This window comes from Larus michahellis, chromosome 1 (genome assembly GCF_964199755.1).
Source record: "Larus michahellis chromosome 1, bLarMic1.1, whole genome shotgun sequence".
NCBI lineage: Eukaryota > Metazoa > Chordata > Aves > Charadriiformes > Laridae > Larus > Larus michahellis.
In genome coordinates this window covers 22,396,820-22,424,035 of record NC_133896.1, presented here as the reverse complement: position 1 = coordinate 22,424,035, position 27,216 = coordinate 22,396,820, and the positions used below count along the sequence as shown (strand labels likewise).

The 27,216-nt window shown below is 37.3% G+C and overlaps 1 protein-coding gene across 1 annotated transcript in view; it reads right to left on the bottom strand.

Moving 5' to 3' along the window:
* Window positions 1-27,216, bottom strand: part of MOV10L1 (Mov10 like RNA helicase 1) — a 38,510-nt gene that overhangs the window by 9,912 nt on the left and 1,382 nt on the right. Inside the window, exons 2-20 of the mRNA XM_074572629.1 lie at window positions 25,019-25,203; window positions 17,753-17,909; window positions 17,239-17,351; window positions 16,183-16,373; window positions 14,072-14,212; window positions 12,957-13,198; window positions 12,627-12,819; window positions 11,663-11,857; window positions 10,854-10,968; window positions 9,188-9,365; window positions 7,951-8,021; window positions 7,502-7,593; window positions 6,676-6,734; window positions 6,024-6,145; window positions 4,139-4,235; window positions 2,890-3,068; window positions 2,228-2,374; window positions 1,392-1,513; window positions 481-580 (exon numbers count right to left, since the gene is read on the bottom strand). Of these exons, the coding sequence (XP_074428730.1) occupies window positions 481-580; window positions 1,392-1,513; window positions 2,228-2,374; window positions 2,890-3,068; window positions 4,139-4,235; window positions 6,024-6,145; window positions 6,676-6,734; window positions 7,502-7,593; window positions 7,951-8,021; window positions 9,188-9,365; window positions 10,854-10,968; window positions 11,663-11,857; window positions 12,627-12,819; window positions 12,957-13,198; window positions 14,072-14,212; window positions 16,183-16,373; window positions 17,239-17,351; window positions 17,753-17,909; window positions 25,019-25,203 (2,699 nt within the window). The remainder of the gene's footprint in view (window positions 1-480; window positions 581-1,391; window positions 1,514-2,227; window positions 2,375-2,889; window positions 3,069-4,138; window positions 4,236-6,023; window positions 6,146-6,675; window positions 6,735-7,501; window positions 7,594-7,950; window positions 8,022-9,187; window positions 9,366-10,853; window positions 10,969-11,662; window positions 11,858-12,626; window positions 12,820-12,956; window positions 13,199-14,071; window positions 14,213-16,182; window positions 16,374-17,238; window positions 17,352-17,752; window positions 17,910-25,018; window positions 25,204-27,216) is intronic.

The window sequence follows — 27,216 nt, the reverse complement described above, 5'->3', positions numbered from 1 at the left end:
AACAGTTACTAAAAAAACATAGTCTTAATAGCAACACACACAATTCAGAATTCAGAACTTAAACGTCAATTTATATCAAGTATTCTGCTTTCCTCCAAACGTCTTATCTGTTTGCGAAGAAGGGTTAGAAAGACAGAAATACAGGGGACAGAAATACAGGGGACAGAAATACAGGGGACAGAAATACAGGGGACAGAAATACAGGGGACAGAAATACATTGTTGTCTTAAACCAAGAAAGTGTATTTTTGTTTTGACATCTTCCACACACATAATCCTGTCCTACCAATGTAGACTTGTTTTAGATTTAAAACAATTCATTTAAGTTTGGGAAATGGACGTTGTGCATGAATAAGATTTATTACAAGTACTCCATACTCATTACCAGGAAATGGCGGCTTGCATTCTACATCATTCATGAAAATAAAAACCAGCAAACCGATATTTTTTTCCATTCAGTAAATGATGCTAAGAGAACTACCTGTCCATTAGCTTCTGAAATCAACCCAATAGGAATCAGGCTTTCTGGTTCACTTGCTTGCCCTGCCTCATCCAGAATCACATGAGTGAAGTGTCCAAGCCTAGAATTAAAAAACATGAACCCAAACCAGGGCTGTTTTCAGATTAGTTCATTCTGCCACCCTGTGGTTGACCTCAGCAATTCTGTTAACTTCCTTGTCAAGTGTGCCAGGCAACACCAAGCACACAGAGCAAAGATGGATATTTTCAACACGGAATATAGAAAAACCAACCCAGTAACTTTAATTTGTCATCTTTGATTTTGCTTAGATACTCTGATAAACACAACCACTGGTAATCATGATTAAAGCATTGTTTATACCAAGGTTAAGACACTTAGAAAAGCCTTCCTTGTTCTCAATTTGGCTATTTAATTAGAACAATGTACTTGGTGTAGCAAAGACAATCCCCAGGCTTTGTTTCTATCAAACAACTCAAGCCAGTTAGGCTTCAGAGTGTCATTTAACAAAGTTAAAATCAAAACCAGAGGAATCTTTAGTTAACAGCACTTGACATGGTGGTTGCGTACAGTTAGTTAAAGGTGACTTGATAAAAAACCAAATACAACGTAAAATGATTGTCAACAGCAATATCATTTCCAAGGCTCCCACTCGTAGTGGAGGAGAAGTTATTGTGTCAAAATTTTTTAACAGTATTCAAGATAATTCTAAAATTTACCATGGAGAAAGTCCCTGCTTTTACTAAAACATTACTAAACCCAAGTGGTTTGCTAGGAAGACAACTTCAAAATAGAAACACATGCAATAAACTGTATTAAAACAGCTCAAGTTACAGTGTATGGAGGGTATCTAAAAGCTCTTGGTTTTGTAGGATCCAGTTATCTCAGTGATATTCCTGTCTATAGTACTCTACCGTATTTCTGTTTGATAAAACATTCCTGCGCTGCTGCATGTGGTAATTATTATCCTGAACCATGATGCTTTCCGAATATCATCGCCATCTTTGCAGTAAGGCCTCACCATGTCATCAATTTGCTGCAGAAAAGCAATAAAAAAAGAAGGTATTTTATGAAACAAAATGCTGCTCTAAACCTAAATATTTTAATTTGAATAAAAAAAGCCCACTGAAAACTATTTTAGAAACTGAGCAAAACACTTAGATTTAGACCCATTCATACACTGAAATGTATTCATCATTAATTTGCCTAAAAAAGTAGTATATATGCAAGACATCTGTGTTTTCTTTATTGTAAGGATCAAAATTGAACATAGGGATGTTTCATACACATACATAACATATACATACATAAATATGTATATAAACATATACATAAAATGCACACACAAAGTGTGTACTGTATAAAAATGACAATCTTACTTTCTTACTTTTCTGTGTAAGTAGTCTTAATTTGGAGACAAAGGCTTGACTTCAGTAACAGATTTCAGGATTGCTTTGTAAATCAAAGTATCTTACCACGTTAAAAATCCCACCGATATGTATTTGCTTCTTGTGGAGTTGTACACTGCAGGATAGAGGTTAAGATTCTATACTCATACAATCAAATTAAGGGCTATGATTAACATTTTCCAGTAATTCTGCTGGAAAACTGGAAATAATATGTTCATGCTCTGGATACTAAACAAGCCTAACCAGCCTAATAACCACTGACAGTTACATTACTAAATCAGTATTTTAAGATTAAAATATTAAAATGGAAATATTAACTGGTAGATATCTATAATATTTACCTCTGGAGACCTGAAGGTAGCATTAACTCGGACCATAGCTCCTGGTTTTAATAGATTGCTTTGATGCAGCCGCAAGCAAATCAGATCTGTTGCAGCATTTGATGGTGCACAAACCAAAATTCGACTGTCTGGTAGAGTATAATGTATCTACATTAAAGAAGATGGACGTTAAAAAAAAAAGGTTATTTAGAGGAGTAGCAATAGCACAAATATGCCCATTTTATTTCACTGAACACAGAATCCAGAAGAGTTTTGCATACATGTTAGATCTCATCCATCCTTTTGCAGTTCAAGAACACTAGTCTTCACAGTTATGACTAAGTACACTCAAACCAAGTGTACTGACAGCAGAATTAATTCATGGTTATCCTGTTAACGTATACCTGTGCTTCATGAATATATTATGCAATACTGGAATCACAAATTAGATGCTGTTGACTAAGGCTTTAAAAACAAAGACAAGAAGACTTGAAAATAAGCCACTCAGGAGCTCTATAAATCCATATTAGGATCTTTCCTCTTTCACAGAGCTATAGAAAAGGATCTTAAACAGAGTATTTTGAAAACTCCTTTGGAAAAAAATATGATGGTACTTACAGAATTACTCGAAGTGTTCCAACACTGAAAAAGATTAGAGAAGACTGATCTGTCATCACCATTACCTGTAAAATAGCTTCAATTACTGTTACTGTTTTTCCAGTTCCTGGTGGTCCAAAGAGAACATAAGGTGTTGGACGACATTCACCACTCAGTATCCTCTTCACTGCCAATTTCTGTTGCTCATTCAGCATAGGATTGAAAAAATCACCAGCTCTCTGTTTGACTGTCACAGTTTCACCAACTATAATCATGATAAGATATATTAAAACTCTGCATAAATATTTTAACATACATAGATTGAAGCAATGCCAATTCACGTTATCCTTCAAAAAACTTTCATTTTCCTTATGTGTAACAAGTAATGAATTTCTCAAAAATTCTGATTTCATAGAATAGCACATAGAAAATAAGCCATTAATATTTCAGAAGTGTATTGGATCTTTAATAAAATTGAAGGCCAGAAAAGGACTCTGATTATGTAACCCAAAAATCTGTAAAAACTCTATTCAGTAATTTTAGCATCAAGCTTACTTTTTTTTGTCCTAGAATAGCAAAATTTCAGTAACTTTCAGTAATGGGTACTTCAAGGATAGTACCAGTACTAGATGACCAGCACTAAGTCACAACTACTGAAATTTTTTTCTTAATCCTGTCTGAATTAGTCTAGCTTTAGCTTTCCATAGCAGAATCTTATTAACCCTTGGACAGAAGTACATTCTAGGTAATCCATTCCATATTTCTTTACGCATCCTGTCTTTGGCAATTAAATATATTGATACTTAAAGTCACACTTTCCAGAAAAGCACAGGAATCATCTGAGCTTTCTAAAGTTTTGGCATCTTTGGCAAAGTAGCTATCCCAAGAATGAGACACAGCATTCCAGTAACAAATTGGAAGCTTTGAACATGAACAAAAGTTTTCCAGCAAATGTCTGGGAAATGATAGCTTATTGAATAGAAAATATATCACTAGATGTTTGCTGCCCCCTCCCTGGAAGTGTTCAAGGCCAGGCTGGATAAGGCTTTAAAAAACCTGATCTAGTGGGAGGTGTCCCTACCTATAGCAGCGGGTTGGAACTACATGATCTTTAAGGTCCCTTCCAACCCAAACCATTCTATAAGTCTATGAACTAAAGATGTTTACGTAATCCACAGAAAGACTCCAATAAAACTTCTTGCTAGTACTGTTCCAGAATTTGTCTTTTTAGACAGAACATGAGGACATCTAAAAGGTATCTTACTCAGCCCTGATTTACTGAAGTGATTGCAATCCTGAACTGTCTATACTTGAATATAAAGTATTAAAGTATACCCCGTTGGCTTGTTTGCGCAGCTACCCTCATCACATCTGTTGTGTTCATCTCCCTCGATGCCACGTGTTTTGCCTGTTTGTTCTGCAGTTTTTTGACCTGAAAACAGCAAGTGAAGATAAATGCATATAAAAAATAATCATGATAAGCCAGGGAATGTCTCTGACAGCAGGAAAAAGCTAATACTGTTCCAATTTAAGACAGACAAAGAAGATGTGGGGAATTATAGCTTGTCTGCTTCACTCCAATCCCTGAGAATATCATGGAGCACATAATTCTAGATTCCATAGCCTTCACAGGATTGGAAAAAAGGATGACCAGGAATAGTCAACATGGCTAAGCCAAAGGGCACACCTTTCATGACCAACCTGACTTTCCCCTATGATGAGGGGACTTATGTGGACAGACTATTAAGTTGACAAAAAAAGCAGTCGTTGCAATACTCCTTGACCTCAGCAAGGCTTTTGAATTGGTTTACTTAACACATCATTCTTATTTGTAGGCTGAGGACACATTAGCTAGATCAACCGACAGATGAGTTGAAAATTGACTGAACTACTGGGCTCAAAAAGTATTAGTCAATAGTTTGATACTCAGCTGGAAGACAGTCAGAAGCTAAGAACCCCAGGGCTGTTGTTGAGACCGATATTATTCGGTATCTTCATCAATGACTAGCATGTGATCAAACAACACCCTCGACAAATTTGCAGACAGGACAAAATCAGGAGTCATACCTCAAATGCCTGATGGTGCAACTTCAGTTCAGAGGGACCATGAGAAACCATGCTCTAGTGACAGAGATTGTAGGGTTTTTTTTTTTTGTGTGTGTGTATGGTTGGACTCAATGATCTCAAAGGTCCTTTCCAACCACGAAGATTCTATGATTCTATGAAACTTGGCAAAAGAGCCAACAGAAAGCTCAAGAAATTCAGTAAGGAGAAGTGGAAAGCTCCACACCTGTGACTGAATAACTGTGAACCAAGACAGGCTGAGAACACACTGGCCAAGTAGTAATCCTCAGGCCCTTTTCATAATCCTGGGTTACTGTTGGTGCTAGAACTGCATATGAGCCAATATCATGTTCTTGTGAATGACCATGACCTGGAAAGGCTATGAGAGCGTGGATATTTAGTTTGGCCATAAGGAGGTGAAAAGGCAGTCTAATAGCCCATGTTGGCTTAAATCAGAGTTACAAAAGAGAGAGACAAACTCTTCTTTGTAGTCACATATGACAGAACAAGGGACCACATCCACAAGTTGCAGACAGAAGACCATACTGAGAATTAGGAAAAAAAAAAAAAAATCTTAAGTGGAAAGGTGGTGAAGCACAGGTTATGCAGAAGCTGTGGACAAAAATAAAGAAACACCTCCCCCCACCAAGCTGACTTGATTTAGTGATGGTGACAGTCCTGCTTCAAATAGGAAGGAGGACTAGGTAATCTTCTGAAGTCCTTTCTAAGAAAGATTTCTACATTTTCTTCATATAATTTAACTAGCAGTTAAAAAGCCTGGGTAAATCTACTCAGAATAGGATGATTACCTTCTGTCACAAAATTATTTCCTGCCACCATGACAGGACTTAAGTATCTACTCAACAGTAGCTACGAAAACTACTCTAAGGCTAATCTGACAATTCCAATCATAATCATACAGTTTTTTATTAGCACTTTCCATTTGAGATGTGGTGTTATCTTAATAGTATTAGTTGTCATAAAATTGCCTGTCCCCAGGCAAACAAAAACTGCTGTCATCAGAAAGCAGCAGAATACAACTTCGCTGCTTCAATAATCCATTATGCAATTCCTTTCTAACAATAGCTGTACTGTAGGTATCATTTACCAATCTGAATGGTATTCAGCATTTTAAGAACATTTACAGAACAGATACCTTACATTCCTGTTCCTGTTGGGCACATTGTTCAAGGCCATCATCAACAACACAGTAGTCAGTAGTATTCTGGGTCTTGATAGCTTGTGGTGATTGTAAGACAAGCCTTTCCGGAAATAACACTTCAAATTTAGAGGAGAAAGAGAAAGTAGAGAAATTTAAAAGCCACAGAAACGCTTTGCATGTTTCACTGATTAACATTACTGCCGATACATTAGCTTGTTCTGAGTTGCCAAAACTGGTTTATCAGAACTAATGTAGAAATGGTAAAGACCTGTATGAGTTTATATGGATCGTTCCACTCAACCATAAAACAGGAAATCAGTCCTTTTTAATAAATTCTGAGGTAACACAAAACACTGACATTTCACTTGCTGTTATTATAACAGTATTGTTTCTACAGCTCTTAGTGTCTCAAACAGGTCACAAAAATTTGTTTCCACTCCTCTCCCCCACGACGGCTAGATGAAATCATTCTGATGATACCTACTCTAGATTCAGAGAATTGTCGTTAAAAAAAAAAAAGTTACAGAAGACTCCTCTAAGAACAAACTACAATGCATTCTTCTCAGCATGCCCTGATGTGAAAGCTGTACAAAACAAAAGACTCCCCTCAAACTCCTCTAGGCAGCTTAAGTCAACTGAAGCGTACCTTTTTCACCCAGGTAGGTAGCTTGCTCAAGTGCTAACTGGCATCGCCTGCTAGTAATCCTGTTATCAGAATACAAATTTGTAGATTAAAGTAAAAGCTTACATTTCTGTAACATATAACAGCAAACACCTACCAGGTACCCAGTATTTTTTACTGCATATAAATATAGGAGTTTTACATGAAAACACTTCTTTTTTTTTTAAAGAAGCATCTATTAAGAAATGTGCTGCAGAAGTGTCAATCAACAGCTTTGCTATGAATAGCACTGATACATATATTCTCTATCTCTTCAGTGAGAAAGAGATGGCCTCATGTTCTAGACTTAGATAGTCTTTCAAGGAAGTTCTCTGCAAAGCTGATTTTACAGAGAAGATCAAGCAACTCTGTGCAGGTAATAAAATCCCATGAATAAAACAAAAGTATAAAAGGATGGGTGGTTAACATTAGCTTTTTTTTTTTTTTTGCATAGTCTTGCAGCCATATTGGTATATTTTTTTTTTCTTAAAAAAAACCCAAGACGCTCCCAAAACCAAAACACCCCACCTCATCACCCCCATCATTTCACTGCCTGGCATTGTTACAATCATTTAGAGAGGCTTAAGACAAGAATTCTTTGTACATTGTGACTCCAGTTGCAGTCTTTTACCAATTAATGTAGTGGCAGAGGTGTGTTGAGGGAAAAAGGTGAAAGAATTGGCAAGATTTTAATTAAGTCCTTCTCCTATCTGTATCCACCAAAACAACCAATTGACATGCATGTATATTTTAAAAGTCACTTTACTAGAGGAATCATTAAATGCAGCTTTTGGGAAACTTATAAAAATACCTGCAATGAACAAATTCCACATCCATGGGTTCCAAGTTGTAAGCCTGTTCAAAGTCTGTGTTACATTTAAGAGTAACGTTTTCATTACATATCTGTTGCAAAGATAAAAAAAGTCAGTTTACTGCTGAAGGTTTAGTACTTCAAACACAAAGAAACATCTCTGAAATCATCGAACCCCCCATCACCTCCAAAAAGAACACCTGGATTTACCTGCAATCAACATACTGCATATCTAGATAACGAGTGCTTTCAGAGCAGGTAAAGATTATAATCTAGAAAGAACAGGGAAGCCCAAGTCTTCAAAAATACAAAAAAGATACAAAAATCACCAATCAGAACATAGATAAAACAAAACTAGCTTCCCAAAAGTCAGGTTAAACTAGTCTGTAACTCCATGAATTGCCAGCTTCCCCTTTGAAACCTGTGGGCAGGAGATATACCTTGCTTACCTCAGTAATACAGGCAACGTACTCTATTATATGGTCAGAGTAGACCTGACTTCTCAGTATCACCTTATCACCTAATTGTAAACAAAGTTAAAAATGAACATACTGTTACAAGGAATAGTAAAATTCTTGCAGCAGCACTTAATTTCTTCCTTTTCTGCATGGTTAAACTATGAACTTGCAGAATACTAGACATTAATTGGCTTCAGCAAAATTGCTGTATCAGTGAGTAGCCTGATATAGCATTCTGAAATGCCGTATGCAAGTTGTATGTTAAAGGCACCTAATATTGATGCCATCAGACAACACCTCCTGAAATCAGTTTCTTGTACAGTATATTGTTTGAGATTCTAAATTCAATTTTAACTACTGTCCCAGCTTTTACTACACCTATTGTCTTTTAAATTATTATTACATTGTGCTGTTTATTTTTGCTGAAAGCCCCACTGATTTTTGTACATGAAAAATCCTAATGTATCGGAACACTCGTAAGAACAGACACGTGCAATGCTGCTTCAGACAGCAGCCACTGTAAGACTCGTACTGAGACACCAACAGCGCAGTTCACCTGTCTAGTAGCTTAGATTAATAACTGCGTTCAAATATGTGAAAGACTGCTTTAAACAAATGAATAAGCAATGAAGTTTGTATTGCACACAGTGGAGTTTGTATTGGACACAGCGGAATACTGTGTCCAGTTCTGGGCTCCTCGGTTCAAGGACAGGGAACTGCTGGAGAGGATACAGCAAAGGGCTACCAAGATGATTAGAGGACTGGAACATCTCTCTTATGAAGAAAGGCTGAGGGACTTGGGTCTTTTTAGTCTGGAAAAAAAAATGACCGAGGGGGGATCTTATCAATGCTTATAAATACCTAAAGGATGGGTATCAGGAGAATGGGGTCAGTCTGTTTTCTGTGGTGCCCAGTGACAGGACAAGAGGTAATGGGCACAAACTTGAACATAGGAAGTTCCACCTAAACATGAGGAGGAACTTCTTTACTTTGAGGGTGGCAGAGCACTGGAACAGGCTGCCCAGAGGAGTGGTGGAGTCTCCGTCTCTGGACACATTCAAAACCCGCCTGGGTGAGTTCCTGTGTAACCTGCTCTAGGTGAGCCTGCTTTGACAGGGGGGTTGGACTAGATGATCTCCAGAGGTCCCTTCCAACCCCTACCATTCTGTGATTGCACTGAAAATATTGATCCACGTGCTATTTGGCTTTCTCTCCCATTAACTACTACCTGCAACCAAGTGAGGTCTGCCATCTTCCACTCCTGGCACTTCCAACACTAAGAAGTTCCCATTCCTTTTCAAAGTAACCCCACTCATGTTGAAGTCTTTTATGTCCATTTCTGCATGGATTTCTTCAAGCCACAAGAGAGTAGAAAAGTTTGCTTTATAATTATCCAGATTAAGATGCTGAAAAACAAAACCGTATACATCATTGTTGTAACTTACACACTAAGATATGGAACACGCTATTCCTAACATTATGCAAAACACCTCTTAAGACAGACTGCACAGCAACTGGGTTGCCAATAAAGGCATCTAAATACACATACCTTACACTAGCTAGTATTTTAAACTCCCCCAGTAGTCAAAGCAGAATTAGTATCCTCCTTGGAGCTCAGATACCAGTCAGCTAAAGAGTTAATCAGAGAGTTAGTCTCTCCCTACTACAACGGAGTATTGTACAGTACATCTGAATTCAGGGGCAGTCTACAAACTGAATTCCATGCTTATCAATCCCAGAAAGCATAAAATCCAAGTACACTGGGCAGAGATGAATGAAGAGATAGTCATATCAGTCTTGGCCCTGGCTGATAATTATACAACTTATGGCAAGCTGAAACAACCTTAACTTTCTCCCTCAGAGCTTAACATATCTCACTGAAGCGGTGTTCTCCAACAGTACAAAGCTCTATCTAAACAATGACTGATAGCACAGAATGCTTTCTATCTGGTGTCTTCTCATTCAAATACAGGGTGAATGAGCCTTGGAGTCTACATTCTGGAGTAGACTTAAAACAGCCACCAGTACCAGACAGAACCTAAGGTGTGGTTCAAAAAAGTTACCATTAATGGCAGGTTTTCAGTATAAGATAATTTTAAATACTACAGAGTTTTATCTTCTTTTTGAGAGAGGATCACTAACCTGCTATCTTAATGCTGCGACCTCAGGTTTTGTGTGAGCTGTTTAGAAAGCAGACAACACAGCCTTTTACATTTTGAAAAATTAAGTATCAGTCCCAGTTTATAAGTCCTTAAAAGGTTAGGGGGGAAAAAAGTGAGTTGCAGCAACGTTCTACCAGAAATCAGGAGTTTTGGAGAAGGTATCACTGTAATATTTGTTAGACTTCAGGGTTTTGTTTGTTTGTTTTTTGGTTTTTTTTTTTTCGTACGTATTCTGAAATAGCTATACTTGCTGGAAGAATTTGAACAACACAATCAATTAAATTTAAGCATTTTTTTAAAAAAAGTTTTGAACCAGAAAAGAATAATTTGTTATTGCAATAACTTAAGAATTTCTGCTTTCATTTGGTATGAAACAACTGATGGACTACTGTTCTGACACCCCAAAAAACCCTCTCCAGTGATGCCTAAAAAGTGAGAGTGAAGAGGAATCTTTGTTCAGCTTCTGTAATATCTCCCCCCACCCCCAGTATACTTCTACTCCCTTTTCAGTTTTTCACATTTACCCTTTTTGTGTTCTTGTAAGCTTGGATTCTGTGACATACTGAATCCCACAGGAGTCACAGCATACCGATTAAAGTCTTAAGTCTACTTGGTAACAGTATTACATCAACTTCTATTATACTACTAAGGGCTGCACATGTTTGCTAAATGAAGGCCAACTTGAACAAACACATGAGATATATTTTCTTATATGAACCTACATACGCATACCTCTGCTAGGAGAGGCTGAAAGGTCAGTATGTCTAACTTCTGCTCCACGCATTTCCTTAACTCATCTGGTATGGTATAATGCGGGAGAAAGCTTGGCAACTGCCTTCTGTGATTTCTAAAATAAAAGTATATAGCATATCATTTAGCTTTCTCAAATTATATACGTGAAAAAAGCTAATTAACATGTCACATCATTAAAGCTATAAAACCAAAACCATACATACACAAACCGAAACCAAGACAGATTCCTTCAAAGTGACAGCTGGGAAGTTTGCTATACTGGGAAGAAAGGCAAGTGTTCCAGTTACAGGTTACTTGAATCGTGTGTCTGCTTTTTCAGTTTAGGCATATTTTTATAACTAAACAAATACTGTAAGTATAATGGAAGCTTATTCGCAAAAGGAAAAGCTCTGAATGAAAGATGGGAAACATTTATCAGATACAGATGTCAAAGTTGCTTGAGGAGTTAAGAAGGTAACTCTCTCAGAAAACTATTTATGATTTCCCATCTTTTTTCCTTAAAAACACAATTGTTATTCATAGATTACTACACAACAGTGTTTATTTTGTTTATCACCACATTATATAGTATAAAGAGCTCCTGTTTGACCAATCTACAAAGAAATCAGGCAGTTCATTACTCAAACAAGCTCTTCTATCAGTAACGTCCACAATTATCTTGTTTACAACAAACAAACACGTACAGATTCTCCCAGTTTCACATTTCTCTGTCAGCATTGCAGAACAGATATAGCAATACCAAATAGACCAAATTAGGTAAGTGTTATTTTTGCTCTAATTCACAGTACCTTCTGTATTTAGGGGCAACGACTGTTGTCTTCCTTGGCTGAGGTTCTGGAATAATTTTAGGCTTTCTTGGAGAAAATGGCTCCACAGGTGCTATTATGAATTCTTCTTCATTTGTTACAGTGGCTTCAATATAGCGTCCGACAGTAAAATCAGAAAAACCAAGCAACAGGAGTTCTTTACTGTACCCAGGATTTCTTCAAATAAGCAGAAGTTATGTTCTTAAAACCGTCATGTTCGTACTTTATTTTCCCCAGCCCTAAGTTTATTTAAATTAAAATTGTAGATTCTCATTTCAGTAACATATGAGAATAGCTAACTTAGGGTAATTCCTCACACTTCCTCCCCACCCTGAGTTCAATCCAGTTATCATAAATAATAATAATAATAAAAAAGTAAAAATCACAAAACCTCAATTTCATCAAAAGCTTGGGTAATGAGCAAAATCCCTCCCCTCAACATCTTAGGTACAGAATTAATACTACTGTCACAAAGAATATCTTGGAATTACTGTTACTGAAAAATATCAGCCAAACATTTCCATCAGAGGAACCTGACGCATATCCCTTCACTGTCTGCAGCAACAGCTTCGCCCCACCTTGCTTAGGGCTCCTCAGAACTGAACCCTAACTGGAAACACATCAAGTGGACAAAGTAGGAAAGAACCTTTATTTTTGAAAAATCTTCACCTTGCTGGTTTTTTTTTTTTTTAGAGAAGTTATCTACTCTAACTATATTTCTTCATTTACTACTACCATTTTTTTTTTGACAAAAACCAGAATCAAGCATTACAATGCTAATTACTTTCAAGGTGTAACATAGGTTTCCACATCATTTGCTAGTATGTACTGGCTTACTTTATCCTAGACCAAAAAGAGAACTGTACACAGAATAAGGGAACTATTAGTCAATTTTTATGACTTGTTTCCATTTTATTGGTCAGAACAAATAGAAATAAATACTTACACAGCTGTGCAAGTAATCACTATGAACATTTTTCCACCCGGTGGTATGACAATTCCTCCAGTAATATTGATGTGCTTTATTGATTGATCCACATCTTCTCTTTGCTCATTTTCTCCATTATGTAGATTTTCGTCTTTCACCAAGGAAAAGTTTTCTTTTGTCCCTGGTAAATTTCTATCCTGGGAATTAATTCCTTCAGTAGTAAACAGATTATGATAAATTCTGTTACCACAATTACTATTGCTAGCATAGGCAAATCTTCGCAAACAAACCTATAGGTCCATCTGAGGAGTTAACGCTCAGCATTCAAATGTTAACATTTCACTGTACCTGGAATGACTCTATTCTTCATAATGGATGTATTACTCAATGACTCATATGTTGTTTCTCCACTGTCGTTATATGAATTAATTGCAGCTTTTGAGAAGTTTTCTTGATTTATTGAAAAAAATGACAGATATGCTTCTGGACTGTTCTCACATCTTTGAGGAATCTGAAAACTGAATTGCTTGTTTTTCACCCATCCAGCTAATCTGCAGATGATTAAGGATTGTGGTACACTCCCTTTATTCCTAGAAGCAGTTACGTAATAATTACATAATTAAATGCATAGTTAATGTTCTTGGGAAGCTTAATTCTACCTGACATCAAATACAACTGTCTATAGCAGGTTAGTTCACCATTATTTCATAACCGCTGTCAAAGAAATTGCACTGCTGCTTCTAACTCATGAGGACCAGAACCTCTGCTAAATGTTAATATTTCTAGCTTATATCAACTGCCAAATGAAGCATAGAGAAATACTGTGTATAAAAAAAAGCTATGGTAACTTAAAATTTATCATTGGGTAACTAACTCTTAGGAAAGAGCACATAGCAACAAATAAAGGATATTCAGATGTGACTTCATTTGAGTATAGACTTCATCTCTATACCCAGATGTGAAAAAAAATTAACAAAAAATGAAAGAGAAAACCACCAAAACAAAAAACCCTCAAGGATATACCAACATAGTCCTTCAGCATCCAAGTTAAAAAAAAAAAAAGGGAAAAAAGATCTGGTTTGCTTTTAATACATGAGTATGCAACAGTCGTCTTGTTCTAAGATTTTAAAGATGACAGTGTATCTGCAGTTTAATTTCAACACACTTACAAATAAAAGTATTTACTTTAATTCTCATTTCAGAAAGGATTTTATTAGGATTGAAAAGAGACATAGTGCTTTGAGACTCCCCAGTCCTATCTGCAAGATAGGTGCTCAATAGAAGGGCTACCCTAAAGACATTAAATTCAATATGAAATTCTCTTTAATTCCATAGTATTTGGGGGTTATTTGAAAACCGTGAACCACAAAGCTCAACTATGAGAGGCTTCTGTATGAAAGACAGGTTTACAGACTATGGAGTGATGGAAAGAAAGAAAGCTTAGAGAAATCAGAAAGGCTTACTCCATCCAAATGATCATTCTTTTAGATTCCCCCTGCTTCAGAGTTCCAAAGTTAGTCATTCTTGATATTTCCAATCCTCCTTTGTCTCTCATTAAGTCTTCATAAGGCTCATCCAGATTGACTCCATTAGAGTGAGATTTTCTGTAAAAATAATTTTAGCTAGCAATTTTGAAACATAAATAGACTCAGCGAATACCTTTGATTCAGCACAAGTTTAAGAATCACTATACCAAAGCACAGTCACAGTATTTAGGAAGAAGCAGTTGAGAGAATTCACTTTTTCTCAGCTACTTATACTTCCAAGATGATTAGATTACATTTACTAATTTAAGCAGCACATTGAAAACAACAAGTCTTTTGTCAGCAGCACAAAACTTTGGATACAAGACTAAAATGATTAAGAAGCTAGCTAATCTTTGCTGAAGAGCTGAATCAAATGGTGACTGAAGCTGTTATGGATGTCTTTGGGAGCTGAACCAAGATGCAACAAAGAGTAGCTCCTTAGTAAGAGTCTTGATTAGCACTGGAGCTTAAGAGATAAAATGTCTAGACTGGAAGTGTTTCAATATGTACCCCAAGAACTTATGTCTTCTGCTTACTGCTACAATCTGAAAGCAGCAAACTGAAAAAGAAATTAAAAAAGCTGAAAAACAAAGAGCACCCTTAAAAACTACTATCACACATACAACTGATAAAAAATGCCTATGAAACCAAAGTCCTGTGCTCTTCCCTGTCTGAGACTGTGACCCAAGCTCTAACCTCTCAGTGTCAGCTACCTGTAGAAACCATTTAAAAAATTGTTTCTATTCTACAATTAAGAAACTATTCAGTCAGATACTTTCTGGCATGAAAATAACTTGGAAATATTTTAATAATCTCACCAATATTTACACACCCTAAGTATTCCTAAATTACCTAATATAATGAAGTAGAAGAGGACTGCAGCTGTTCTTTATTAGGAACATCAATTTACTAGCAAAGCCCACTAGATGTCTCCCACTGCAGCTTAAGATGCCTCAATTTTTTGATATGGTAGGAAATACACTAAAACTGAAAAATTAACCCTAAGGTCTACTTTTGTAACTTGGCTACAGTAATAATTTTCTGTATAAAATCCATCATTAAAAATAGGTCCATCTGAAAAATAAGTGAACAAATTGTACTGTTGTGCAAAGCGCTATAAACACTTCAAGCTTCAACTAGGTACAATTTAAATCTATTATACCCATTATCTCCTGTGAAAAGAGCTTATTCCATTCTTCATAGTTCCTTTGAAGACATATGTGCCACCCTTAGCTATGTTTCCTAGAGATTGAACAAGGCAATTTCTCCCAAAGACTGTTTGAGGGGTATCAGAATTTTCTTTTTGTTCTCCTTTGGACTTTCCAATTGGTCAACAGCTTAATTTTGGCCTGTAGAATCAGAGTTGGTAGCTCTACCAAGGCCTTGTTAGCACTGAGAATGACAGATTTTACAGGCAATAGCCCTATTTATATACATTTGGGCAGTATTTGTCTTTCTCACAGGAGAAACTCACAAGTCAAACTCCAGATCATTGCTGCAGAACAACTATGACTAGCTGTTGCCCATTCTACATTTATGTAGTTGATTATTTCACAAAATTTTGCTTCTTCTCCATACTGAACATCATCTACTTTTTCCAACCTTTTCTTCAATCTGTCTAGAGCCTCCTCACATCACATATGCCATCTAAAGCGCTAGTTTGTGCTAGTGAATGGTTTTCAAACAGTAAAATCCTCATTAGAAGACCACAGACTAGAGGAAACACAAGGTAAGAGCATGAGCTTGGCATTTTTATAACAAAAGCACGTTAAATTCCTTCCTTCCCTAGCAATATCCCTGAGCTCAGCTGCTACTAGTTTTGCTTCTCCAGTAAGAACAGATGTCCCCACCTTCTGTAAAGGAAGAAAAAGTAAGGGCCAAATCATAACACGCTCTGATCTTTACAATGATCTATCATGCCTTCTAGTCAACTAGTGAAGAATTCACAGTATTTCTTGCTTAATAGAAGCATCAAAATTTAAGCTGCATAATTACTATTTATCTCCAGTGGTTATTAAGTGGAAAGAGAATGAAAGAATGAATATTACCCATTCTGGCTGACTGGCACCAAGCAGAGAGCTCTCCAAATATAACACGACTGATTGCTCTCCACCACAATCGTGTTCACTAGATCATGTCTACAAGGTGAATAGCCATCAGGAAGTCTCAATGAATCCAAAGTGAAAAATATACTGTCATCTACTGTACCGCTTCTTCCACAGATGCTGGAAATGCGAACCTGTAACAGTTTGTTATTCAGTGTTACTTGATATTACCTGTTTAAGCTAATAGGCACACTACTATTGCATTGTTTTTTCCTGCAACAGTCAATCTAGCATTAACAAGAGCTGCATTCTGAAGTTTCAGTTATTCATGGGAGGTAAACATACAGCTCTAACCTAGAAACACGGTGCTTGTCTTCCGATTTAAAAATGTAAAGAAACACAAGTACTTCAGATAAGCATTAGGTTTCACTTAAATGCATACCGCAATATGTACATTTTACTTAATTATGATACCTGTCTTGTGACTTACCAACTTATCTAATTTATACTTCAATACTAGCAGTCACAAGAGAAGAATTTTTTTTTCCTGTGCTTGACATGCAAATATTATTCAAGATATACAGTTAAGGCAAATACAATAAACCACAAACCTAATATATGTATTCTGAGAGGGAACAAATATTTTCATTAAAATAAAAGAAAAAGGGGGGAGGCGGTGACAACAGTTGTTCTTAAGCCAAAACACTTGGATAAATTAAACATAATAAATTCCACAGTCATTACTTCTGTAAAAAAGTTTGAAAATCCACACATTATCATTACAACCCATGTAACTAAAACAACAGTAAGCATCCAAATCAAAAACTGATAGCCAGTAAATAAGTTAGTTACTCTTCCTGTTCTAAACAAAATGTGTATGCTATTTCAAAAAGCTTTGTTATTTTGAAAATAATCCTACAAATGGATGAGTTGATGTTTTATCATTTAATTAAAGTTGTATTATAGACGACCTACCTATACTAGCAACTTAAAAATCACCTTCAAAACCCCACTTCACACAAGATTCCTCTTGCCAAAAACAACGTGCAGAACATTTACCTTGTCTACTCGCTTATATCTCAAAGGTTTTACAGCAACCGCTTCACTGTTCCATGTTGTCGAGTTAATAAAATATTTCGCTTCCACCCAGTCACCTTCACAAGGTGTGAAACCTGTGTAAAACAGAACATTTCTTAAGTTTAATTGCTACTGATAAGATTCACATTACTCCCATACAGAACTAGTTTAACTTGAATACAATACCCAGACAGAACAATGCATTATTCACATCCACCGCGTTCAAGCTTATCGTCGCAGTTCTTTCCCCAGTAAGTTATAACTAACTACCTAAGAGATGCTAGTGGGAAAATACACCTATGCTTACACGACCGCATGCAAGTTATGCTCAGGACGCGTGAACAGGTAGCTTTCTTCACCCGAATCACTATGTTTGTTTCACCACATACGCTTTATTAGAGCTTATTTGGGATGCAGATTAAAGTTTATGAGAAGATATTTCTATTGTATGTATAAAGAAAATTAAGGAAGACCAAACAAGAAAGCCCCTACACACCTTCACAGACATCTTCCATTGCAAAAAAAGTATTCTCATTAATATAGCCACCATCCTTAGAGAGAGAGGTAATATTGCCAATTAATACTTTCATATTTAGTTCAGAAGCACCACAAGTAGCACTGGAGTCTTCCCATGTATTCTGGATGGCGTTTACCTATTAATACAAAAAACCCAACATTCAAACTGCTGATACTTAGAATTATACATTAAACATATATTCCTACAATAAATATCAGAATTTCCACATGAAATGTGGAAGTTAATTTCAACTGCTTATGGAAGTCAAGCTCCTTATTAGACAATTCTGTACTCACTGTGGCTGTTCATTTTTGTACACAAAAAACATAACTAGTGAACAGTAAGTAATTTCTCTTCTAAGAGGTCTACTGTATGCTGCAACACTGACAACTCCTCTAATTACATATTCATTTGTCAAATCTTTCTCATGCTCCCCTTGCTTCAGGTCTACTTAAGAAGTGTCTTAATTTTGATAAGAGGACCCCTCCCAGCAATCTGATTGTACACAAGTGGAACTAGAACATCACTATTTCCAAAAGCCAAAAAAATGTTTTCAAGATGCTTTTTATAAACACTATATGTATTTCAGACTGCCCCTCTGTCTCAGCACCTCAAATGTAAGTTAACTTGCTTGAAAAGCCCACTGCAGAACACAAGCTACAAACTATCAATGTATACAAACTATTTTCCCCCCCCCAGCTAATGCTGGGGCAAGGATACAGCATCTCAGCTCTTAATTACTAGAATTCCTAGAACTGTGCATTCTCTTCCTTGCTCCCAAAGGGCCATGGGTCATAGGTTCAGGAGTCTTCACTCTGCAGTTCAAATACTTGTTCTTCAGAGCTTCCTTGCTCTCTACAAGGAATGTCAAGGCCAGTAACGTCAATGCACTGGACAGAAACACTTGTTACCATTAAGCATGAACTGCTGACTTCAGATGGTATGTAGAGAAACTACATTGTGCAATAAAGCAGGAGAAAAAGAGAGATGAAATTCTTTACTGAGGCTTATGAGGATAAGGATCTAGCAACGCATGAAGAATGTGTGCAAGGTATCTCTGCAGTGATCAAGTACAATGAATGAAATGCCCGTGGACAACTTTTTCTATCAACTGTAGTGTCAGATCATGAAATGAACAGCTTATTTCAGAAAGACAAGTGTTTAAAAAGTCACAAACAGAGTAAAGAAAGTTAGTGGAAAACTAGAATAAATCAGATAAGGGAGTAACTAGTAACTGTAACTGGACAGAAAACAAAACAAAAAAAAAAACCAGTTAGCTCTAGTGTTTTCACTTCCACATGAAGATTAGAAACTCTGAATAAAAAGTACTTTCTTGATGTATAATGTGAAAAAAGTAATATACTGACAAAAGACTATACAGTGCCATTTTTCTCTTACAGATCAGCATTCATGCACAGATGGAAAACAGTCCTCCTACAGCCACACTTTTCATAAATATTAAGAAGACTTTTACACTTGTTAAATGCTATTAGTACCTTTGTGTGGCACTTCTTCAAGGCACAATTTTCACAAAGAATGCAAATGTTACAAAGCAAAAAGAAACAGTTTGAACCTTAACTGATTTGTCTCGATCACATGGATCCCATGCCAGATGCCAAGGCATCATCACAAAATAAAAACTGGTGAGGGAAACTACCAGAACTAGCCCGTGAGTTGGCTTCTCTTACAATTGAGACTTCCTTAGCAAAGGAACTGGTAACAAATTCCACATGAAAGTGCTTGTTGAGAATTTACACAGTGTTTATGCAGGGAGACTCATCTTTGGCTAGGACAAGGACACCTTCTATGTACCTGGTGGCATATATAGCCATTATGGAGCTAACAGCAGGACTGGTGATCTTATCCCAGCGCACTCCATTGCGGTGACTGTTCACTTTTAACACTATACTGTTTACACAAGTGAAATGTAACCCCAACAACAGATGTACTAATCTAGACTAGACTAATGGCAAGTCTAAATCCATTTATTTCAGAAAGCTTACAAAATAAACTATGACACTGAAAGCCAGTTAAGGGAAGTGGTTATCCCTCTTTATTCAGCACTTTTAAGATGCCATCTATGATACTGAGTGTAGTTTTGGCCTCCCCAGTACAAGAAAGACATCAATTAACTGCACAAGTTCAGTGTAGGGTCACTTTGGCGGCTGGGTGCTGGAGAAGTTAGGCTGGGATGAGAAGCTGACAGAGATGGGCTTGTCCAGCCTGGCTTCAGCAGCCCCCAACTACCTAAGGGGAGGTGATCAGGAACACAGAGCCTTCATTGTGGGCATAAACTGAAACAAGAACACTTCAGGCTGGATATAATGAAAAACTTTTTCACCACGAGGACAGTCAGCATTGGAAGAAGTTGCCCAGAGAGGCTGTGCAGTCTCTCTCCATCCTTGCAGGTTTTCATGACCTGACTGGATAAAGCCCTGAGTGACCTCGAACCGACCACAAGCTGATCCTGCTTTGGGCAGGAGGTTGGACTAGAGAGCTCCTGAAGTCTGGTCCAATCTGAATTATGCTATGATCCCAATTTCTCTATGATTCTGTTGAACACAATGAATATTACCATTTAAGATAGTAATAAATAGCTTACATCTACCTGTACTCTAGAGTTTGCACACATTGCAGTTAAACTGTATTTTTTAGTCAAAATTGTTATATTGCATTAGGAGAACTATTATTACATGGTATTCCTTTCAATGACATGAAAACTCACTGTAAAAAAACAAAAAAAAATAGAAAAAACGAAGAAACCCCTATATTTTGCTCCAGTGTGACAACTATATCTTCACATTCACCAAGAAAACCTGAGAATATCAAACTTTCTTATAAGCAATTTGTATGGCTTAGAATAGGCCATAGGATAGCATCTGAATAAGCAATTACACTGTTCAACAGAGGAGTAGTAAATTTACCTTTTATCTAATTTTTTTCCTCTGCCTAGGGGACCGAAAAGAGACTTACTTCCTTCCCTCTGCCCAAAAGACGACTATGATTGAAATGCTGTTGGCTGTTCTCAGCAAACTCTCAGGGCATCTCAAGTTTGTGCCGCTACATAGGAAGTAATTTAAGATTTATCACAGAGTGAGTTTAGTTTTTATCCAAGTACGTATAACAGACCCTTTGGAGAAGGAAGACTAGTGCTGTTCCTCTGAAATCAGATATTTTACATCAGTAACACAGACAAAATCTTGGGACCCAAAGTGGGAACCCCAGACTCTGTACGCAGGAAGTCCATTATAATCACGGCTATTCTTGCTCAGCAGTAACTTTGATGCACTCTCCCCCTGGCACCCCCATCTTTGGAAAGAGCAGTTATACAATTTTCCTTTTTATTTGCAAGAGCTCACAGATTACTGCATACATTGAAGAAATAAGCTTTGCTTATTGAACCAAGATTGCCCTTGGACTTTGACTTTCCATAGAGTCACTCAGCTTTTGGCACAAGCTTGACTTTACGCTACTCACCCAGTTAAAAACTACATTGCCAGAAAAGATCTTCTGAGATGCCTGTAGGACTTATGACTCGTCACAAACAGGAACATGACAAATCATTATGTTCATCTCTAATACTTTTGAAAAGGCCATTATCTAGCACATACAGAAACAAACCCCATAATTGCTAAACAATCCTAGTTGTTCTGGAGATCCTTATGCAGTTTCTCAGTTACCAGGTTTATGTATTTTAGAATGATGACAATATTTCAATAGTATTGTCAAAGCTGTCAGTCAGAAGAACAACAAGGAAGGAGAAAGAAGATTTAAACCAATTTATTTTTTGGCTGTGTGTGTGAGTACTATTTTATCAACCAGCACTGAAATTGCTTGCTGGACTTCCAATGTAAGGAAAAGAAAAAAAAGAGAGAAAGAAAAAGAGAGAGAGAGAGAGAGGAGATAGAAGGTTATCTTACAAAACACTAGGTTTTTAATAGCACTACAGCTGGTAATATTTTAGAAATAAGACTTGTCTTTCACTTTTCCTCTACGTTTAATTTCAGATCATAGAATAAAACTCTCCCCCCACTAATATTCTTTCTTCAATTTTATTTTATAAATAAAACTGCTTTGGTTTCAAAATTAAATGGATTTGTTAAGAAAAACTCCCCTTAAAATTTTGCACGTAACTGGAATTCATTTTATGACTTAGTGTTGGTCTCTTACATAGTTCTAATCTTTAATATGAAACATCTTATTTACTTTAGCCTTCAGAAATTGTTCTCGTTGCTATTTTGAGTTAAAGGACAGAAGAGAGAAAAATGGAAGTGTGCAGCATTTTAAATATTCTTGAAATAAAGAATTAAGAAACAGATGCCTAACAAACCCAGATTAAAAAAAAACACCCCGTTGATTATTAACCATGAACATTTCAGAAATAGTTTTCATGATATCCTCAGTTACTACCAAACCAGCAATAGAGCTTGAAAAAAGTCCGTACAAGTAATTCTACTGCAATTCCTCAGTTGATTACAGATTTCACGAATATATAAAAACACACCTAAACCCCCAAACGTTCCACAGAGTAAAACACAAATCAAGTTAGCCTTCTAGTATTTTTATTTTCTGTCTACTCCACATTTTTAATCAACTTCATTTTATCAGACACAGTACAGTTACTGCCAATTCAACCATTAGAGGAAAAAAGTTTCTCAGAGGTCTGCATTTATTTTAAGCTCAAGTACAGCCTCTAGGGAGAAGTTTATCATATGCAAGTCATTATTTCAGCCAGAAAACCTGTCTTACCTATTAGTAAATCTCATGGACTACTACCATGTTCAGATTAAAAGCATATTTATTATTGACGAATAATGATTACAAAACAGGCTTTCAGCAGGCATCCAGCGTGTTTGAATTGGTTTCCTATTTATAGGTTAATTAGATAAAGATCTTTCCCTAAGATTAACAGCTAAAGTGGCTGATGAAGTTAGAGTTTTGAATGCTAGAGAGATTTTTAAATTCAAGGCAAAAAAGGTAAGAAGTATAATAAAGTAACTTTCTAGACTAACACCTGTACTAACACGTGTTTTACAGGAGGCAACTCTTTCTCACGGCAAAGACAAACCTTCACTTCTCCTTCATCCACACAGTTATACTAAAAGGAAGAGCATTCCAGTGAATGGAACTGTATTGTACTAAACCGCTCATGTGGCCACTCACAAAGCATGGTATCAGGTCTTTCTTTAAGGAGACTCTACCGGCCTTAAGTGCAGCTCTTCAAAACCTATGTATCATCAACAGGCAGTGTTAAAATTTTTATTATACTTCCAGTTACAGATGTGTATGTGACCTTTATGTACATACAACACATGCCCTCCACAATACGCATCCTTTTCTCAATTTTAATTAGATGTTTTACGCAGCAATGACACTCTAGCAATTACATATCCTGTACATCACAGTCACATTGTAGAAGCCTCACGTACATGACCCCCTGAATTTCCAAGCCTTCTGTAGTTTGAGTTAGCCTGACCTTCAGACAGCTCAAAAATTAAAACAGATGGGTCAGTTCCTCAAATGTTGAGGGAGATAGGGAGCGAGAAAGAGTACACCATACAATCTTGCTTTCCATAGGCATGCCAATGCCTCTGCTGATATTCAGAGCCTTACTTAAAAGCCATGAAACTCTTTTCCAAAAAAGTGCACAGAAGAATCCACTATCGCTTCAACTGCTCAAGTTTATCATCAAGAGAAGATCCATGTTTGACAGAAGAGAAATATAAATAAGGACTAATCCCATGGTGACAGATGGAAGTATTTTCATACCATTAGTATGAACAGTTTCAGGATTGGTCAACAGACTAATTCTGAAAAGCGTACAGTACATTACCACAAACACACTAGCAGTTTCAGTTATGAACTGTAATTTACTCTATTAATATATGCCACTTGGTACCAACAGAATTACCAAACGTGTCAAAATAGTATAAACTCGCTTCCATATGACAGCTGGTTATGTCTGGACACTGCCGGCAACTGACCAAAACGTCTCTGAAGTACCAAAATAAGGATGGTGCACGAAAGGCAGGCATGAGGAATCAGGAACGCTATATGCTAATCAATGTAGGATTTTGGCCTTCTTTCCCCAATTTATGTATCATTTGCTAATTTAACACAGTAATAACAAATTCCTCAATCTGGTAATTTACATTTTTATTAAACCTGCATATCAGAACTTTACTAATAAGATTACTAGATACATTAGAATACTTTGGCTAATTATTACCTTCTTATTATCTGAAACACGATCCCTGAAGCCACTATGTTGTCTGATTACATTCTTTATAGATGGGAATGATGCTTAATTATAAAACACCCATTTACTAGAAAGCTCAAGTTAACTTTTTAACCTAGTTACCCTGTGATTTGCTCTATACAAGCAGCTTAAGCTTTCACTCAGACTTTTGGTCAGGGTGTGTTTATTAGATGAAGTACACTAATCTAGAGCTGTACTTAAAGTATAATGCAGTTAAGCCAAGCAGATACAAGCCAAGAAGGTGGATTCTGTACCACACGGTTATCAACTGCTTCAGCACTGCTGTAATTCTTTGAAGCACCAGTGATATTTACGTAATACCTAAATGGAGAAGGGCCACTTGGCTCAGCTTCTCAGCCAGATTATCAGAGACACCTAAGAGCGGAGCCTATACAATTAAAAAAATGACAGCAGTTTAAAGTTGCAACAATGAAAACCTACTTCAAGCTTAGTTATACAAATGAAGTGTTAAGCAAGAAAGGTACTGAAATCTCCATTTTTATAACTCTCCATTACATTAAGTTGCTGATGCTTTACAACAGTAAGTTTTGAAATTTAGGTTTTTATTCAATTCTGTGCAAAAAGAGTAAACTCGCAGCCCCTGTTTTTATTTTCTTCATATAACAATATTTCCATTCATATAACAGTAACATAAAATTGACTTTGAAGCTCAAAAGAAGTTAATACACAGAGATTATAACTAGGTATGATTAAACAAATTCTGATGCAATTATCTCAACCAATGGTTTCATATTCACTACATCTAGACTTATATTCAGAGAATCAGTATCAAAGGAACAACATTTTAAAGGAGCTGGAATAAAATAATAATAATAAAAACCAAACAACTTATCCCCACTAGGTGAAGGGCTGGCAATTTCTCCTATTTTGTAGAATTTGGGAGGTGAAAATAATAGTAACTTCCAAAAGAAAGTCTCAAAGAATTTACAGAGAGAGTGAGACCACTATTTATCTTCATCTCTTACCCTGATGGCCTTCAGGCCACCCGATGTTTTATCCTCTTCAACAGTGGCAGTAACTTCCTGTCCAACGGACAGCAGCATATTTTTTGTCACAGCATCCTTTGTGAAGATTATCATGTCATCTATCATCCCATAATCATGGCAAAATCTTGTCACTATTCCTTGTACAGTTTTTAATTCTTTATCATCTGCATTCAGAGGAAAAGGGTTGACATAAAGACAAATTACTTGTTTAGAAAAATATGCAACAAGTAATGAAGCTACAAAAAGTGTGCTGTTCCTTCTATCAAAAAGTCATTCTCTTGTTGTTACATCCCACTCCCAGTAAAGAGGGAGGGTAAGTGACTTCAGATTTGTAAATTCTCAACAGTGCAGACTAAGGTGAGATAAATCTCAAGGTCCATATAGAAACATTTATTAGCTTACCAAAATGGTTAGTATAGGTCTTAACAAGTCCACGATAACTGGTTAGGTATATAACAAATTATGGCAAGTGGTGAGGTATGCATTGAGTTACTTAACAACAGGTATAGGACAACTTATGGCAAGCAGTACTTAAGGTCGTTACTTAACAACTTTAACTGTTACTTAACAATTCTAAGAGAAAAGAGAAACTGAGGGATAGAGAGAGGAAAAGACAGAGAAGAAGACAGAGATAAAGAGATCACCCGTCCTGGTTCCAGCATCTTTTTCAGGGAATCTTCCCAGGCACTGTCTTCTTCTATTGTTTCTTCTTTGTTTCCCCTAGGGGCACTTATTTTCCCCTTCTATGTTTGCTGAATCAGCATGGTCCACTCCCCTTGCTGAGGACAGCCTTGTCTCAGGTTTCTCCCTTCTCCCAGGTGAGTGTAGCATGATTTGGGTGGAGAGACAAGTGCCATAGTCATAGATGTTTAGCATGATCTCTATAATCTTCATTAGCATATGCAGGGTGTGCGCTTTCATATGCATTTTGTGGATAATGAAGCAGAGGTCACTCATCGGACACAATGGCCTTGAGAACTGAGAACTAGCAAGCTCACCACACGAGTTGCAGAACTATCCTGTCTTCACAAGACAGTTCTCCCACACTTCCAGGCGCCAGAAGTGTTAGCCTTATCAGTTCTTTCAAGGCCAGGCCTGCATTATTGATTTCCTTGCGAGTGTTTGAGGCATTCCATTGAAGGCTTGGAGGGCCTTCTGCCCCTTGTCAGGGAATTTACAGTCCGTCCCTTCTCTGCATGGGATTGTTAGGACCCAAGTGCAGGACCTGGCACTTGGCCTCGTTGAATCTCATACCATTGGCCTTGGCCCATCGATCCAGCCTGTTCAGGTCCCTCTGAAGAGCCTTTCTAGCCTCAAGCAGATCAACACTCCCACCCAACTCGGTGTCAACTGCAAACTTACTGAGGGTGCACTTGATGCCCTCGTCCAGGTCGCTGATAAAGTTATTAAACAGAACCGGCCCCAGGACTGAGCCCTGGGGAACGCCACTTGTGACCAGCTACCAGCTGGATTTAACTCCATTCACCACCACTCTTTGGGCCTGTCCTTCCAGACCGTTTTTTACCCAGTGAAGCATATGCCCATCCAAGCCATGGGAAGTTTCTCCGGCAGAATGCTGTGGGAAACAGTGTGAAAGGCTTTAGTAAAGTCCACATAGACAACATCTGCAGCCTTTCCCTCATCCACTAAGCAGGTCACCTTGTCATAAAGGGAGATCAGGTTTGTCAAGCAGAACCTGACTTTCATAAACCCATGAGTGGGCCTGATCACCTGGTCAGGCAATGATGCACTGAAGATGATGCCACATGATGCCACTGAAGATGATCTACTCCATAACTCTCCCCTGCATCGAGGTCAGACTGACAGGCCTGTAGTCCCTTGGGGATCCTCCTTCCAGCCCTTCTTAGAATCACAGAATACCAGTTGGAAGGGACCTCAAAGATCATCTGATCCAACCACATTTGCTAACCTCCAGTCAACTGGGACCTCCCCAGTTAGCCAGGACTGCTGAGAAATGATGGAAAGTGGCTTGGTAAGCGCTTCCGCCAGCTCCCTCAGAACCCTCTGGTGGATCCCATCCAGCCCTGTAGACTTGTGTGTGTCTAAGTAGCGTAGCAGGTCACTAACCATTTCCCCTTGGATTATGGGGGCTTCGCTCTGCTCCCTGTCTTACAGCTCAGGGGGCTGGGGACCCAGAGAACAACTGGTCTCACTAT